Genomic DNA, 16,779 nt, shown 5'->3' with positions numbered 1-16,779 from the left:
ATCGAGTAGATGTTACCGCAGGCGGGGCCAGAACAGAACTGGAAGACAACGGAGTGAAATTGAGTGAGGGGTTGGAGAGAGAGTTCTCCTCCCCCTCAAGGTGTGGACTGTAAGAATCCTGGGGGACTCCGTGCTTCGGGTTTTCTTGTTAATTAGTGATCATTAAATTAAATTCTATGACTGGCTGTGGATTTATTTTGAATTTGATTGTTACACTTCTGTTTTTATTCCTGTTGTGATTACGCTCTGGGCAAGGATGGTCGACAGGTGACAGGATGGGAAATTGTGGTTTGGGTCTTCACTGACAAAATGTTTTATTGATCCGAAAGGTGTAAAAGGGACCAAACTCCAGCAGAAATCGAGCAGAGCTGAGAACAGACGACTTGCTGTGTGGGAACAGGGAGATAAACAGCTCCCAGAGGACAGAGAAAACAAGAGTGCCTGGAATCCTAGACAACACCTGGGTGTCAAGGCCACCATGTTTTCACTGCTTGGCATGGGAATGCTGACTCCCCGTACCGGGGACGGAGCGTGGGGAAGACAATTGTTTGACAGTTTGACGTGGTTTGGGCGGGTACAGATGGTTCAATGACAGGTTTTGTAATTGGTCCGTTCAAATGTTAGCTCAGAAATGATTGGGTTAAATCAGTCTCCATAGACTTTGTGATGTAATAAAGTATAAGAAGAGATTCCCCGAGCACAGAGATTTGTTGAGGTTTTACATATTCCACTGACTGGGACCATAGCATCTGGGGCAGAGCAGGGAGCATTTACCTGGAGATGGTGCTTCTACCCAGAGTGTAATGGTAATACTGCTGCACTTTGATATTACTGCTCAGACACAGGAACAGGAGCAGGACATTCGGCCCCTCGAGCCCACTCCGCCATTCAATAAGATCAGGGCTGATCTGATTGTGGTCTTAACTCCACTTTCCTTCCTCCACCCGTTCACTCCCTCGTCAATCAAGAATATATCAAATTCAATCTGAAAACATTCACTGACCCTGCTTCCAGCACCCTCTGGGGATGGAGATTCACAGACCCACAGCCCTCAGGAGAAAAACAATATTCTCATCCGCGTCTTAAATGGAAGACCCCTAATTTTTAAGCAGTGTCCCCTAATTCTAGTCTCTGCCACAAGGGGGAAACATTCTCTCAGCAATCTCTCTGTCAATTCCACTCATGATCTTATTGAAACACATGAGATCCTCTCTCATTCTTCTAAACTGCAATGGATACAGTCCCAACCTGTCAAACCTTTCCTCAGAGGATAACCCCCTCATTCCAGGAATCCGGGGAGTCAACCTCCTCTAAACTGCTTCTGATGCAATTATCTCATTTCTGAAATAAGGAGACCCAAACTGTACACAGTGCTCCAAATATGGTCCCACCAAGGCCCTGTACAACTGCAGCAAAACATCCCAACTTTTATATTCCAGTCTCTTTGCCATACACAACATTCCATTGTGCTTCCCAAGTGATTTCAACTCACTCGATAAAGCCTGATTAAACTGTTCAAGGACTCGATCGAGCCACTTGCTGTACCTGCAAACTAACTTATTGTGATTCCTGTACACGGACGCCCAGATCCCTCTGTACCTCATCATTCTGCAATATCTCACCATTTAAATAATATTGTTTTATTTAATCCTTCCTGACAAAGTGGACAATTCACATTTTCCCACATTATCCTCCATCTGTCGAGTTTTGTCCATTCACTTAATGTCCTTTGCAGTCTCCTTATGTCCACTTCACAAATTACTTTCTGAACTATCTTTGTGTCATCAGAAAATTTAGTCGCCATCCATTCAATCCCATCACCCAACTCATTAATACAGTTGTAAATAGTTGAGGGCCCAGCACTGATCCTTCTGACACTCCACTTGTCACATCTTACCAACCCAGAAATTACCCATTTAAACCTACTCTCTGCTTCCTGTGAGCTAACCAATCCTCTATCCCTGCTGATATGTTAACCCCCTACACCATGAGCTCCTATTATGTGTAATAACCTTTGATGTGGCCCCTTGGAAAATACCTTCTGGAAATCTAGATAAACCACATCTCCAGGTTTCCCTTTATTGACATTCCTTGTTCCCTCCTCAAAGAGCCTAGATAAATTAGCTCATCCCTGAATCTCATTTTTAAACATTGTGTGTCAAAAGAAAAGGTCTCCTCCACCCCTCTGTCTCCTTTGCTAATTACCTTCAAGGGGCTCACTCTCTGTTAAAGAGCCTGCCAACCCCTCTCACCCACTTTCCCCAAAGTGAATGAATTTAATCAGAAAAAGACAAAAAATATATATATATTTTTAATGAAACAAGTTTATTATTGAAACAGAACATGGGTTAAAAAAAAAATCAGAAAATGACTTGAGGATCAAAGACAACCAGAGTAAAAGAATAACCAGAATAAAAACATGTTCACAATGTTTCAGACCCAAATGTTTCTCTTCAGCTCCCCTGTACCCTGCCCCTGTGACTCCCCACATTGGACACAGGGGCACTGAAACGAAAGAGAAAGTGCTGGAAAATCTCAGCAGGTCTGGCAGCATCTGTAGGGAGAGAAAAGAGCTAACGTTTCGAGTCCGATGACTCATTGTTAAAGCTAACAGACTAACAGAGAAAGTGGGAAATATTTATACTGTGGAGTGAGAATGAAAGATGAGTCATAGCCACAGAAACCCAGGGAAACCGGGTGCTGATGGTCACAGATACCAAGGGGAAAGAGTGTGAATGGCAGTCCCCAGAGAGAACAAAAGATGTGAAAGGTCAAACAGCAGAGAAACTAACATCAGAGGATGAACTGTAGATGTGGGGGGAGGGAAAGGGTGTGACGTGAACCCACCACCCACCATTTTAATTGTCATATTAGTGAAGTAATCAGTGGGGGTGTTGCCCTCTATCCTCTCCGGCAGACCCACAATACGGACATATTGCCTAAGTGACCAGTTTGCTAAATTGCTCATCTTAGTCATTTTTGTTAACCTCGATTACTGATGTCAGGCTGGTTTCTATCAGTATGATCCGATCAGTGTGGTCGGAGAGGCTGTTACGATCTGATCAGTATGGTCAGAGAGGCTGTTACAATCCGATCAGTATGGTCGGAGAGGCTGTTACGATCCGATCGGTATGGTCGGAGAGGCTGTTACGATCCGATCGGTATGGTTGGAGAGGCTGTTACGATCCGATCGGTATGGTCGGAGAGGCTGTTACGATCCGATCAGTATGGTCGGAGAGGCTGTTACGATCCGATCGGTATGGTCGGAGAGGCTGTTACGATCTGATCGGTATGGTCGGAGAAGCTGTTACGATCCGATCAGTGTGGTCGGAGAGACTATTATGATCCGATCAGTGTGGTCGGAGAAGCTGTTACGATCCAATCAGTATGGTCGGAGAAGCTGTTACGATCTGATCAGTGTGGTCGGAGAGGCTGTTCCCAGCTTTTCTCGGTGGCACCACGTGTTTCCAGGATTTTACTCAGATTTTCCCATTTTGCAGAGCTATGAGCCGGGGCCTCCTCGACCGATTTCTTTAATTCCACCGCCAAGCTTTGGTGATGTTTCTCTAACTCGGCTGCCACATTGCGGCTGATATCGTCGCCATCGGTAACATAGTCGGCAGGGGAAAGGAGAGCCCACCCTTGCCACCTTGTTATTTGCCGAGCCCTGTGACACTTCAAAATCTCCCCCCCCCCCCCCCCCACCCCCCCGTCTCCCCCCGTCTCCCTCCCCCCGGGTTGCGCAGTTCTTTGGTTCCTCAGCTATCTTGTTTTTTAAAATTCTTAACTTACTCCTTGTTTCGGGCCTCAAACAGGTTTTGGAACACACCGTGGGGCAGCACGGTAGCACAGTGGTTAGCACAATTGCTTCACAGCTCCAGGATCCCAGGTTCGATTCCCGTCTTGGGTCACTGTCTGTGCGGAGTCTGCACGTTCTCCCCGTGTGTCCCACAGTCCAAAGATGTGCAGGTTAGGTGGATTGGCCATGGTAAATTGCTGTTAGTGTCCAAAATTGCCCTTAGTGTTGGATGGGGTTACTGGGTTATGGGGATTAGGTGGAGGTGTGGACCTTGGGTAGGGTGCTCTTTCAAATAGCCGGTGCAGTCTCAATGGGCCGAATGGCCTCCTTCTGCACTGTAAATTCTATGAACTACCCCCAAGTATCCAGGAAGCCTTCCTCTGACCCTCGGATGTCGTACTTAATCTTCTCCAGGTGGAGAAATTCCAAGAGGTCAGCGAGCCAGTCTGCAGCTGTGGGTGGTGCTGCCGATCGCCAGCCGAGCAGGATTCTCCGGCGTGCGATTAGGGAAGCGAAAGTGAGGGCGTTGGCCCCCTTCCCCATGTGTAACTCTGGCTGCTCCGATACCCCAAAAATTGCCACTATTGGGCATGGCTTCACCCTCACCCCCACAACCTTGGACATTGCCTCGGAGAAGGCTGTCCAGAACCCAGCAAGCTTGGGGCAAGCCCAAAACATGTGGGTGTGGTTGGCCGGGCCCCTCTGGCACCGCTCACATTTGTCCTCCACCTCTGGGAAGAACCTGCTCATTCAGGTTCTGGTCAGGTGCGCTCTGTGCACCACTTTGAGCTGCATTAGGCTTAGCCTTGCACGGGAAGAGGTGGAGTTTGCCCTACTCAGTACTTCTTTCCAGAGTCCCCACCCTACCTCTGTCCCCAGTTCGTCCTCCCATTTTTGTCTGGTCTCGTCCAGTGGTGTTCGAGCTCTGTCCAGTGGCTGTCAATTTATTTTCCCACATAGCCCCCCCTTCTCGCTGTTTGTGCCAATCAGATCCTCTAGTAGTGTGCTTTCTGGGGACCTGGGGTACCCGACTGTCCCTTTGCGGAGGAAGTGTTTTATTTGGAGGTGTCTCAATTCCTGTCCTTTTGAGAGTTTCCACTTCCTCGTCAGTTCGTCCAGTGTCGCCAGTCTGCGTCCTACGTAGAAGTCCCAGACCGTCAGTGTGTTACTGTCCCGCCTCCATCTTTTGAAGGTGGTATCTAGCATAGCTGGGGGGAGGGGGGAATCTGTGATTGCCGTAGATGGGGCCATGGGGGCCATTTTAGTTATCCCAAAGTGCTGTGTCGACTGGGTCCACGTTCTCAGCATGGCTGCTACCACTGGGCTTGTTGTGCATCTTGCTGAGGGGGACGGGAGTGCTGCTGTGGCCAGGCCTCGGAGGGTTGTTCCTTTACAGGATGCCTCCTCCATTTGTACCCAATCTGTGTTGGGTTCTTGTACCCATCCCCTCACTCTTTCTACAGTTCCTGCCCGGTGGTAGTATTGTAGATTTGGTAAAGCCAGGCTCCCTTTGATTTTTCTTCTTTGCAGTGTCGGTTTGGGAATTCTCGGGTTCTTACCGCCGACAAATGCCATGATTAGACTATCTACGTTTTGGAAAAAGGCCTTGAGGATGAAGATTGGAATGGATCTCAACAGGAAGAGGAACCTTGGCAGTACGTTCATCTTAATCGTCTGCACTCTCCCCGCCAGGGAGAGTGGGAGTGAGCCCCACCGTTGAAGGTCTTTTCTAACTTCCTCCACCAGGCTGGTCAGGTTCCACTTGTGGATCTGTGTCCAGTTTCTGGCTATCTGGATCCCCAGGTAACGGAATCTGTTCTGAGCCGTTTACTAGTGGACTCGCTGGTGTCTCAGCAGGTGGGATGACCGAGAGAATCTCTGCCCACACACGGTGCAGGTGAACGGCTTCTCGCCAGTGTGAACTCGCTGGTGTCTCCGCAATGTGGATGATGTTTGAAACCTCTTTGTGCAGTGAGAGCAGCTGAACGGTCTCTCCTCAGTGTGAGTGCGCTGGTGTTCCATCAGTACCTGAGAGCTTTTAAACCCATTCCCACAGTCAGAGCATTTAAAGGGTCTCTCATTGGAGTGAGTGACATTGTGGCTCAGCAGATTGGATGAATGAGTGAATCCCTTCCCACACACTGAGCAGGTGAACGGTTTCTCCCCAGTGTGAACTCGCTGGTGTGTCCGCAATGTGGATGATGTTTTAAAGCTCTTTGTGCAGTGAGAGCAGCTGAACGGTCTCTCCTCAGTATGAATGCGCTGGTGGGACATTAGTTCCTGAGAGCTTTTGAACCTATTCCCACAGTCAGAGCATTTAAAGGGTCTCTCAATGGAGTAAGTGACATTGTGGCTCAGCAGGCTGGATGACTGAGTGAATCCCTTCCCACACACAGAGCAGACGAATGGCCTCTCCCCAGTGTGAACTCGCTGGTGTGTCTGCAGGTTGGATAATTGAGTAAATCTCTTCCCACACTGAGAGCAGATGAACGGCCTCTCCCCAGAGTGAACTCTCTGGTGTCTCCGCAATGTGGATGATGTTTTAAAGCTCTCTGTGCAGTGAGAGCAGCTGAACGGTCTCTCCTCAGTGTGAATGCGCTGGTGGAACATTAGTTCCTGAGACCTTTTGAACCTATTCCCACAGTCAGAGCATTTAAAAGGTCTCTCATTGGAGTGAGTGACATTGTGTCTCTGCAGGCTGGATGACTGAGTGAATCCCTTTCCATACACAGAGCAGGTGAACGGCTTCTCCCCAGTGTGAAGTCGCTGGTGTGTCTGCAGGTTGGATATTTGAGTGAATCCCTTCCCACATTGAGAGCAGCTGAATGGTCTCTTCCCTGTGTGACTGTGTTGATGAGTTTCCAACTGAGATGGATATTTAAATCCCTTCCCACAGTCTCCACATTTCCACACTTTCTCCATGTTTATCATCTCATTGTATTTCTCCAGTTCGGATATTCAGTTAGAGCCTTGATCACACACAGAACACGTTTACGGTCTCTCCTCACTGTGAATGGTGTGATGTTTTTTCAGGGTGTGAAACTGGTTATAGCTCTTTCCACAGTCAGTGCTCTGGAACACTCTCACTCGTGTGTGTGTGTCTTGGTGTTTTTCCAGTCACACTGATGTTGAAAATCTATTGAAGTCGACACAACAAACATTTCTCCTTCTAGATTCAAAGGCTGATGAGATTCAGGTCCCGATGAATCGACTGATTGTCAGACTTGACATGATGTTCGTTTTGAGATTTTTTTTTCCTGTAAATCCTCACTTTCTAATATCCTGTAAAAGGGGGTTACAAAAATCATCACAGTCAGTACAGGATAGAAATTCAGAACAGACAATTCTAACAATTCTAGTTCTCTATGGAACATTCTTTCCTCTCTCATTCCCAAAGAGCTGTAAATCTCCATCCTGCACACTCTCCCTCCATTCTCACTCTGCTGTATCAATTCTGCTGTATGCAGAACTGGTTTAGCTCAGTGGGCTAGACAGCTGGTTTGTAATGCAGAACAAGGCCAGCAGCGCAGGTTCAATTCCCATTCCGGCTGAGAATTCTGAATTCTCCCTACCTGAACGGGTGCCAGAATATGGCGACTAGGGGCTTTTCACAGTAACTTCATACATGTGACAATAAAAGATTATTATTAATATTCACCCTCCCAATGCTCGTGAAGGTGCTGATTCAGGCTGAGTAACAGATCCACGCTCACTGCTTCCTGTCCTGGATGCAGAGATCTGAAAATCTTCATGCAGGCTGCCAGATATATGTGTACATTACTGGCTTAAAAATGTGTTTAATGTATAGGTTTGTTCCAGTTGGTTGAGAAACATGCATTTGTGACTGATCATGATCTTGATACTTGCTGCCTATAAGGGTAGACAAGCAGAGATGATCAATATTCCAAATGAAATTGGATGGTCGCTGCAGGTTACAGAATGGGACCCACTCGAGACTGACAGAATTGCTCAACAGAGTCGGCATCAACTCGAAATGTCCATTAGACTCCTGATCTTCTGTAATAAATCTAATCGGAAATATATAACGTAGCTACAGTACTATAATAATATTTTATTGTCACAAGTATGAAGTTACTGTGAAAAGCCCCTGGTTGCCACATTCCGGCGCCTGTTCGGGTAAGCTTGTACGGGAATTGAACCCGCACTGCTGGCCTTGTTCTGCACCACAAACTAGCTGTCTAGCCCACTGAGCTAAACTAGCTCCAGTACTATGCTACAAGACTGGAATAATCAATGTACTTTATTCCAAGGCCACCAATAATGTATCAAATCTGTGCAATGTAACAACACAGATATATCGCTGTCCTCATTGAATCAGAGTTTCACAGCACAGCAAGAGGCCCTTCAGCCCATCCTGTCTGTACTGGTTATCAGGCACCTATCTATTCTCATCCCATTTTCCAGCACTTGGTCCGTAGCCTTGTGTGCTTTGACCTGTCAAATACTCATCTAAATGCTTCTTCAATGTTGTGAGGTTTCCCGCCTTGACCACAATTCAGGCAGTGAGTTCCATATTCCACCATCCTCTGGTGAAAATGTTTTTCCTCAAATACCCTCTAAACCTCCTGCCACTCATCTTAAATTTATGCCCGCTGTTTATCGACATGTCTACTAAGGGGAAAGGTTTCTTCCAATCTACTCTTGCGATGTCTTTCATAAATTTGTAGATCTCAATCACTTACCCCTCAGCTCTAAGGGGAACAACTCCTAACCAGCCTTTCTTCATAGCTGAAACGTCCAGGCAACATCCTGGTGAATCTTCTCGGCACCCTTTCTAGTCTAATCACATCCTCCCTCTAGTGTAGCGACCAGAACTGCACACAGTACTCCAGCTGTAGCCTAATGAGCATTTTATACGGCTCCATCATAACCACCCTGCTCCTATATTCTATACCTCAGCTGATAAAAAGCAAGTATCCCATACCTCTTATTATCCACCTTATCTCCGTGTCTTTCTGACTTCAGGGATCTATGGACATGCACACCAAGGTCCCTCTGGTCTTCTATGCTTCCTAGGATCCTACCATTCATAGTATATTCCCTTGCCTGGTTAGTCCTCCCAACATGCATTACCTTACACTTTGCAGGATTAAAATCATTTGCCACTGTTCTGACCATCTAACGAGATCATCTATAGCGTCCTGTAATATAAGGCTTTCCTCCTATTTACCACTCCACAATGTTTTGTCATCTGAATACATTCTTGCCTCCTACATTCACGTCTACATCATTAATGTACACGACAAACAGCAAAGGACCCAGCAGCAATCCTATCGGAACACCACTGGACACGGGGTCCCAGTCACAAAGACAACCTTCAACCATCACCCTCTGCCTCCTGCCACAAAGCCAATTTGGGATCCAATTTGCCAAAATGCCCTGGATCCTTTGGGCTCCTACCTTCCTGGCAAGTCTCCCATGACAGACTGAAGCCTCACTGAAGTCCATGTAGACCACATCAACTGCACAACCGTCAGCACCTATTCACCGCCTCGAAAACTACAAATCAAATTTGAAAGACACGACCTCCCCCTGACAAAACCTTGCTGACCATCCTTGATTAATCCTTACCTTCCCAAGTGGAGATGAATTCTGGCCCTCAGAATTGTTTTCAATAGTTTCCCCACCACTGAAGTTAGACTCACTGGTCTGTAATTTCATGTTTTTTCCCTACTTCCCTTTGTGAATAATGGCACCACATTATCTGTCCCCCAGTCCTCTGGCACTGCTCCTGTGACCAAAGAAGATTTGAAAATTATTGTCAGAACCTCTGCAATCTACTCTTTTGCCTCCCACAGCAGCCTGGGAAACATCTCATCTGGGCCTGAGGATTTAAACAAGTCACCAATTGAAGGTCAGAATAAGAAATGGAAAGGGGGAGAAAAGAAAATGTTTTACTCACAGATATTGGTGGAACTTGGGTGAATTTATACCGGGGTTGGTAAAACCCAGTGAACACCCCTGAGAAATGGTACCCTGCCTTCTTCCATTGTTCTAGATGTATGGCGTACATATCTATCCCCGAGATACCTTCCGGCGATTTCCCCCGCGTCTCGTTCTGCTTAATTATTCACGCTGCCACCTCAGTTATATTAAAGGGCACTTTTGCATGAATTAGCACATGGGCACAAACCCAACAGCTAGAGACATCTTTGCCTTTCGCATATGCATATGACATGTACAAGTAGGGATTTACATGCAAGCCCTGTACATTCCGTGCTGGGAATCTACTCCCGGTTACTACCATCAAATATATTATCATTATTACAGCAAACACCATGGGTCTTCTGCAGTTCTTCGGAATTTTGGTTGTGTGGAGTTACCTGGTTTGAACATAAATATATATTTTTACTCTCGGTATACTTTTAATTGTGTCCAATGTTTCTATCGTCCCATACCCTTTATGTCCACACATACACAGGTTTCCCCACTGATCAGGACTTGGTCCATCTGGGGGCGACCCCAGGCTTTCCAGGTAGCACCTTTATCATCACCTTCATCCCTGCTATCGGGTCATCAGGGAATGCGGTCCAGAAAAAGTTCCAGATTTTTCTCCTTTGTCTCCTGCCCAGTCCACACTGGCTGCCGCATTTCCTTTAACGGATTACTGAGCTCTAATATGTATTTACGCTTCCTCTCCCTTATCGGACATATTTCTTCTCCCCCTGTTATTATCCCTGGTGCAGTTGCATAGCTCGTCCCGTCATCACCTCATAGGGTGATAATCCAGTTGTTCGATTTGGGCTCGCTCTTAACTGCATTTGGACAGTAGGCAGCACATCTACCCCTTGCTGCTGTTTCTACTCTTGAGCCTTTGTCAGGGCAGTTTTTAGAGTCCTATTCATCCGCTCTACCATTCTTGAGCTTTGGGGATGGTAAGGGATGTGGAATTTGTGTTTGATCCCCATCCACTCACATATTTTCTTCATTACTGTTCCAGTAAAGTGTGTTCCTTGGTCCGAATCTAGTTGCAAGGGTACCCCCCAGCGAGGAATCACGTCCTTGACTAATATTCGTGCCACGGTTGTGGCCGTGCAGTCTCGGGTTGGGAATGCCTCCACCCATCTGGTAAATTAGTCAATTATTACTGGCAGTATTGTTCTTCTGGCTCGGGGGCTGTGATCCAGTAAAGTCAATTTGGAGATTCTCCCAGGGTCCCCTTGGTCTCGGCTGATGTGCCACCCGGATCTTTATGGAGCGCCCCGGGTTGTACTGCGCACATGGGATGCATCTCTGACAGTGATTAACTAGATCTCTCCCCATTCCTGGCCACCACCATTCCTTAATAATAATATAATAATCACTTATTGTCACAAGTATGCTTCAATGAAGTTACTGTGAAAAGCCCCTAGTCGCCACATTCCGGCGCCTGTTCGGATGACTGGTACGGGAATTGAACCCACGTTGCTGGCATTGTTCTGCATTACAAGCCAGTTTAGCCCACTGTGCTAAACCAGCCCCTTTCCGATTAAGTGTATCATGGTCTCTCTTCCTGAGTGGTCCATTCCATGGTGTAATTCAAGGAGGGTCTGCCTGATGCAGGCAGGGGCAATTACCCTTCCATCCTTCCTCCAGATCTTTTTCTTCCCTTGATATGTCTTTGTGTAATTGTTCATCACTGATGTCTTCTACCTGGGCATTCATGACGGCAATGTCGTGTTCCAGGGCAATTTGGGCCGCCTTGTCTGCTGCTTTGTTACCTTTTTTTTTGGGTGTCTCTACCTTCTAGTGGGCCTTAACGTTTATCACTGCTACCTGTCTCGATAACCTTGTGGCTTCCAATAAGGCTTCTACATGCTGTTGTTGTTTTATCCTATCTCCTCCAGAAGTGACAAAGCCCCTCCTGTCCTATGCCATTATATAGTTGTGCACGACCCCGAAGGCATACCTATTATCAGTGGATATGTTCACCATCTTCCCCTTGGCCATGATCAGGGCCTGAGTGAAAGCCACCAATTCAGCCACCTGTGCTGACAGTGCTTCTTCCAGCCTTCCCGAGAGGACTGTTACTAATTTGTCATCTCCTACTGCCCATCCGGTTCGTGGGGACCGTTGACATATTTTCTAGATCCATCTACATCCAGGTGAGTTCTGGGGTTTCTCGAGGGTCTTCCACTATCGCTCCACTTACCCCAGGTTCGATTCTGGCTTGGGTCACTGTCTGTGCGGAGTCTGCACATCCTCCCCGTGTGTGCGTGGGTTTCCTCCGGGTGCTCCCGTTTCCTCCCACAGTCCAAAGATGTGCAGGTTAGGTGGATTGGCCATGCTAAATTGCCCTTAGTGTCCAAAATTGCCCTTAGTGTTGGGTGGGGTTACTGGGTTATGGGGATAGGGCGGCGGTGTTGGCCTTGGGTCGGGTGCTCTTTCCAAGAGCCGGTGCAGACTCGACGGGCGAATGTCCTCCTTCTGCACTGTAAATTCTATGATTCAATGATTCCTCACCTGTCTCAGAGTATACATGGGACTCTCCTGTGTATGTGATTCCTTCTGCAGGTTTTTCCCCCGTGTCCTTTATGATGACACTGATCTATCATTAGGAATTAAGATTCCCATTGGGCCTGTCGTAGGTTTGAGACTGATCTGAGTTTACTGTTGTTCAACATTTCTACAATGGTATGCCTGGTGTGTACGATGATATCTCCGGTCATTACTGTAGGTTCGCTGACCCTGACCGCCCATGCTGCACAGTCCAGAGCTGCCACGCAGCGAGCCAAGCCCGCCAGTGCGGGCGGCTGTCTTATTGAGTAATATGCCACTGGTCTTCGCCTGTCCCCGTGGACTTCGGTCACTACTGCGGCATGGAACTCACCATCGTTCCTGCAATGTATGTGGATCGGCTTTCTCAGGTCTGGTGGACCGAGGCCGGGGGCTGAAGTCAATGCTTGTTTTAACTTCCCGTGTGCTTCTTCCTGTTCCAGTCCCCAGCCTATAGACTGGGTGCCAGGATTTCCCCCTTTTACCAGTCTTTGGATAGGCTCCGCTATGGCGGCAAAGTCAGGTATAAAATTCTGACTATAATTAAACAGCCCTAAAACCTTACGAACTCCGCGGACAGAGATATCTTCTGGATTGCCACTCGGCTTCCTGGGGCATGGTTCGGGTTCCCTGGGATATCTGTTGCCCCAGATAAATGATGGTCTTGCGTCCTATCTGAGCCTTTTTGGGGTTTACTTTAAATCCTCCTGTTTCTAATGCCTGTAGGACCTCCGTCAACGCTGCAGCGTATCCTGGTTCATCCTCTGAGGCGGTCAACAGATCATCCACACACTGCAGAATTGTGCTGCGATACAGGCTTAAATCCACCCTTTCCAGCAGGGAGTTCATAACACGGTGGAATATGGCTGGGCTGTTGTGGAATCCCTGCGGCAGCCTCGTCCATGTGCATTGTTTATCCCCCACGTGAAGGCAAATTTATTCTGGGACTCTGGATCCAATGGTACGGACCTGAATCCATTAGCTATATCCGAAACTGTGAGTATCTTGTGTTCTAGGTTCAAATCGGTCAAAATGGTAGCTGGGCTCGAGACTCTGGGGTGTAATTTAGGAGTTACCTTGTTCAATTCTGTGTAATCGATGGTCAGACGGAATGTTTTATCAGGTTTAATTACTGGCCATACTGGTTCGTAGTACTCTCGGTCAGCCTAATTATTCCCTTCTCTTCTAAATCCCGAACAACTTCTTGTACTGCCTGTTATGTCTCGGGGTTCATGGGAAATTGCTTTTGTGGTTTATGTCCAGGTCCTTGGAGGACGATGGGTTCCATAGGGATCTCCCCCATCTCCTGTTTCATTTTGGCCCATACCCCATCCATCAATCTGCACACAGTGCCGAAAGGCCCCGGCTCCTCGTCCCAATCTCCTTTTAGGATGCTTGCACTCCTCACTTTGGCCATGTGGTGGCAATGTTGGTTGAATCGGACCTTGGATCGTCATTTCGTGGCCAGTGAACCTTGGGGTTCGCTGCGTCTATCAGTATATTCAGTTGTTTTAGTCGGTCCATTCCCAGGACTCATCCCTCATTATTAGGGCATACAAAAATCTGGACTGGTCACAGTCGGTCGGCTATGTCTAATATAACTGTTTTGCTCTTATAGACTCGGGTCCTTGAACCCCCCAATCCAATTATATATATATATATTCTTTTGTAAGTGGCAAGGGTTCCGAAACCCTTCAAAACAGCCAGCTTCTCAGCGGAGTGAGGCTTTGGGCGGGATTCTGCGGGAATCGGCGGGGCGGGCAACTCCAGCGCTGAGGAGTGGCGTGAATCACTCCTCCCGCCCAAAGGTGCTGATCAGGGGCTAGGCCCGCGCCGGAGTGGTTTGCGCCGCGCTGGCAAGGGGCTTGGTGCCACGTCAACCGGTGCCGCAGGGCCTCCGCCGGCCGGCGCGTGTTGGCGCATGCGCGGGAGCGCCAGCGTGTGCTGGCGTCATCCCAGCGCATGTGCAGGGGGCGTTCATCTCCCGTCGGCCATCGCGGAGGTCCACAGCGGCCGACGCCATGGCACAGGCCCGCCCGCAGATCGGTCAGCCCCGATCGCGGGCCAGGCCACCGTGGGTGCACCTCCAGGGGCCAGATTCTCCAACCCGGCGGGGGGCGGGCAGAGAATCCCGCCCCTTGTATCTCTGGTTTGTGGCAGTAGCATCCCGCTGAAAGGGTGCACACTTGACTCCTGTTACTTCTTCCCCGTCCCGTTTTGGTGGGGCGGAGCCATTGGGTGGCGGCTTTATCAGTTTTACCAGTTGATGGACCAAGATGATCCCGGCCTTTTCGGTCGTGTCCCGTTTTTGTCCATCCCACCACTTTCTCTGCGCTGTGAGGGACACTGTGGGATCCCATCCTTCTTCACACATTTTCTTCACTAACTCTTTGCCTACATTTCAGGGACCCCGGGGGGCCCCAGTTCGGTGGTCCTCGACCACTCGCTTCCATGACTTGTTAACTAATATCACCACGAATCCGGTCCCGCTCAGGCGACTCGTTCTCGGAGGTCTTCCCACTCGTCCACCTCGAGAGGTGGGGGTCCTGACTTGTAACTATGTCGTTATGATGATTACACCGGACGGGTAACACATGGCACTCTGTGCGTCTTAGATTCCCAACTAACTCTGGCCGTCACGCGGGGCTCAATCGCACCCTTCATTCAGGCTCAGTCTGGGCCCTCGAGCAGCTTCCCATCACAAAGCCTTTAATAGCAAGACGGACACATTTTAAATTGTGTCTCTTACTCACTCGGTCTGACTGCCTGATCCGCTGAATATCACTTCGCCGTCCGGCCGCCTCGCCAAATGACTCTAATTTCTGGCTGTCAGAACTTTGACGACTTGCCCAGTTCACTGGCTCGGGCGGCATTCCAGCTTGTTACAGAGCTCTGGGAGAAGAGTCCCAGACCCTGCAGTCTGTGGAAACATCTTCTCGTTCGAGCCAGGGCTTACACTGGTTTAACATACAGTTTCAAAAAGCGGAATTAGTTTGTGTACTCATTTACATGGAGCCGATTAACACATTTAGATCACATTTCTCCAATCAATTCCTTACACATTAGGTTACATTGTTCCAATCAGCTCTTCACATTCGTGATTATATGTTAGTCATGGTGTCTGTTAGTGACGCACAAAGAGGGCCTCTTCCTCTTTTGGTTGCTATTTTGAGTTTGGTCACCCGCTCCTGTGGTTGTGGAGCAATGGGTCAGTTACATACACAGGATGCACCTGGTCAGGGGACACTTATTTTCCCCAAAGTTTGTGTTCAGCAGAATTCGGTGTTCGTACAATAGTATCCCGGCGTGCACAGCCAAGTCCAAAAATTCATTCCAATAGTACTATTGTTAGTTAGGGCGAGGGGTATTTTGTTCCGGTTTTAGCGGGCTATTTTGAGTAAGAGAGCCTATTTTGGGGTTTGTAGGAGGAGATGCACCTGATGTGCGACTGCTCAGCACAGCTCCGTCTCCGGAAGTCTACGAAGGCTTTTGTGGATATTGCAGAGTTAGCTTCAACTAACTCTTTGTGGTTGCCGACTTCAACTACGGGTTGCACAGCGGTTAGCACTGCTGCCACACATCTGCAGGGTCCTGGGTTCAATTCCAGCCTCGGATGACTTTGTGGAGTCTGCATGTTCTCCCCGTGTCTGCCTGGGTTTCCTCCCACAGTCCAAAGATGTGCAGTTTCAGTGGTTTGGCCATGCTAAATTGCCCCTTAGTGTCCAAAAGGTTATGTAGGGTCCCCGGTTAGGGTGGAGGTGCGGCCTTAAGTAGGGTGCTCTTTTCAAGGGCCGGTGCAGACTCGATGGGCCGAATGTCTTCCTTCTGCATTGGAGGGATTCTATTCTACAAACTTGAATCCTCTGGTACATAAGCTCCCAGTTACCAGGAACCATCCCTCCCCCCTGGGCTTGTGAGGAGGTGGTTATGTGGATGTTTGAAGAAATTTGCAACCGGCGCAGGGATTTTCCCTTCTTTCCAGCCCCACAGCAATGTCATCCCAGAACCTCCTGGGCTTTCCATGAGGAAATTCAATTCAACTTATTCATTTTAATTCTGTTGTGTTATTAGTCTGTTTTGCCCCTACCTCCCTCCCTCCACCCCCCCCCCCCCCCCCTCCCCCCCATTTTGTATCTGCTGACACTTAATTTTCCCTGAAGAGGCCAATAAACGGCTGCCACCTCCGGGCAAACCCTAACATTGATCCTCTCAGGACGAACTTGATTTTCTCAAGCCTGAGGAACCTGGCCATGTCACTAACCCATACCACACCAATAAGATCCATCTCTGGGCTACCGGGGAGGCAGAGGCCAAAACATTAGCCTCTCTCAACCGCTGGGCTCCCGGGTCTTCCGACACACCAAAAACCGCCACCTCTGGACTCGAAACCACCCATACCTTCAATGTCGTGGATATGACTTCGGCAAATCCTTGCCAGAATCCCTAAGCTTCTGACATGCCCAAAACATGTGGACATGATTTGC

At 48.4% G+C, this 16,779-nt stretch overlaps 1 protein-coding gene across 3 annotated transcripts; it reads right to left on the bottom strand.

The window, feature by feature from the left end:
* Nucleotides 1-3,722: 3,722 nt before the first annotated feature.
* Nucleotides 3,723-15,559, bottom strand: LOC140420148 (uncharacterized). Of its 3 annotated transcripts, none has more exons than XM_072504169.1 (3): nucleotides 15,355-15,559; nucleotides 9,392-9,551; nucleotides 3,723-7,081 (listed from the first exon to the last, which is right to left on the bottom strand). In XM_072504169.1, the coding sequence occupies exon 3, from the start codon at nucleotides 6,728-6,730 to the stop codon at nucleotides 5,630-5,632; it is 1,101 nt and encodes a 366-aa protein (XP_072360270.1). In that variant the 5' UTR covers nucleotides 6,731-7,081; nucleotides 9,392-9,551; nucleotides 15,355-15,559; the 3' UTR covers nucleotides 3,723-5,629. The 3 variants fall into 3 exon arrangements, with proteins under 3 accessions (XP_072360270.1, XP_072360268.1, XP_072360269.1); XM_072504167.1 differs by lacking the exon at nucleotides 15,355-15,559 and adding an exon at nucleotides 15,049-15,338; XM_072504168.1 differs by lacking the exons at nucleotides 9,392-9,551; nucleotides 15,355-15,559 and adding an exon at nucleotides 15,049-15,338.
* Between the last annotated feature and the right edge of the window lie 1,220 nt (nucleotides 15,560-16,779).

Source organism: Scyliorhinus torazame, chromosome 5, assembly GCF_047496885.1.
Source record: "Scyliorhinus torazame isolate Kashiwa2021f chromosome 5, sScyTor2.1, whole genome shotgun sequence".
Taxonomy (NCBI): Eukaryota; Metazoa; Chordata; class Chondrichthyes; order Carcharhiniformes; family Scyliorhinidae; genus Scyliorhinus; species Scyliorhinus torazame.
The sequence above is the reverse complement of the archived record's forward strand: the minus strand, read 5'-3'. Positions and strand labels throughout refer to the sequence as shown.

What these genes read in the sequence shown, in the direction of transcription:
- LOC140420148 (XM_072504169.1), bottom strand. Translation starts at nt 6,730, where the DNA reads ATGATAAACATGGAGAAAGTGTGGAAATGTGGAGACTGTGGGAAGGGA.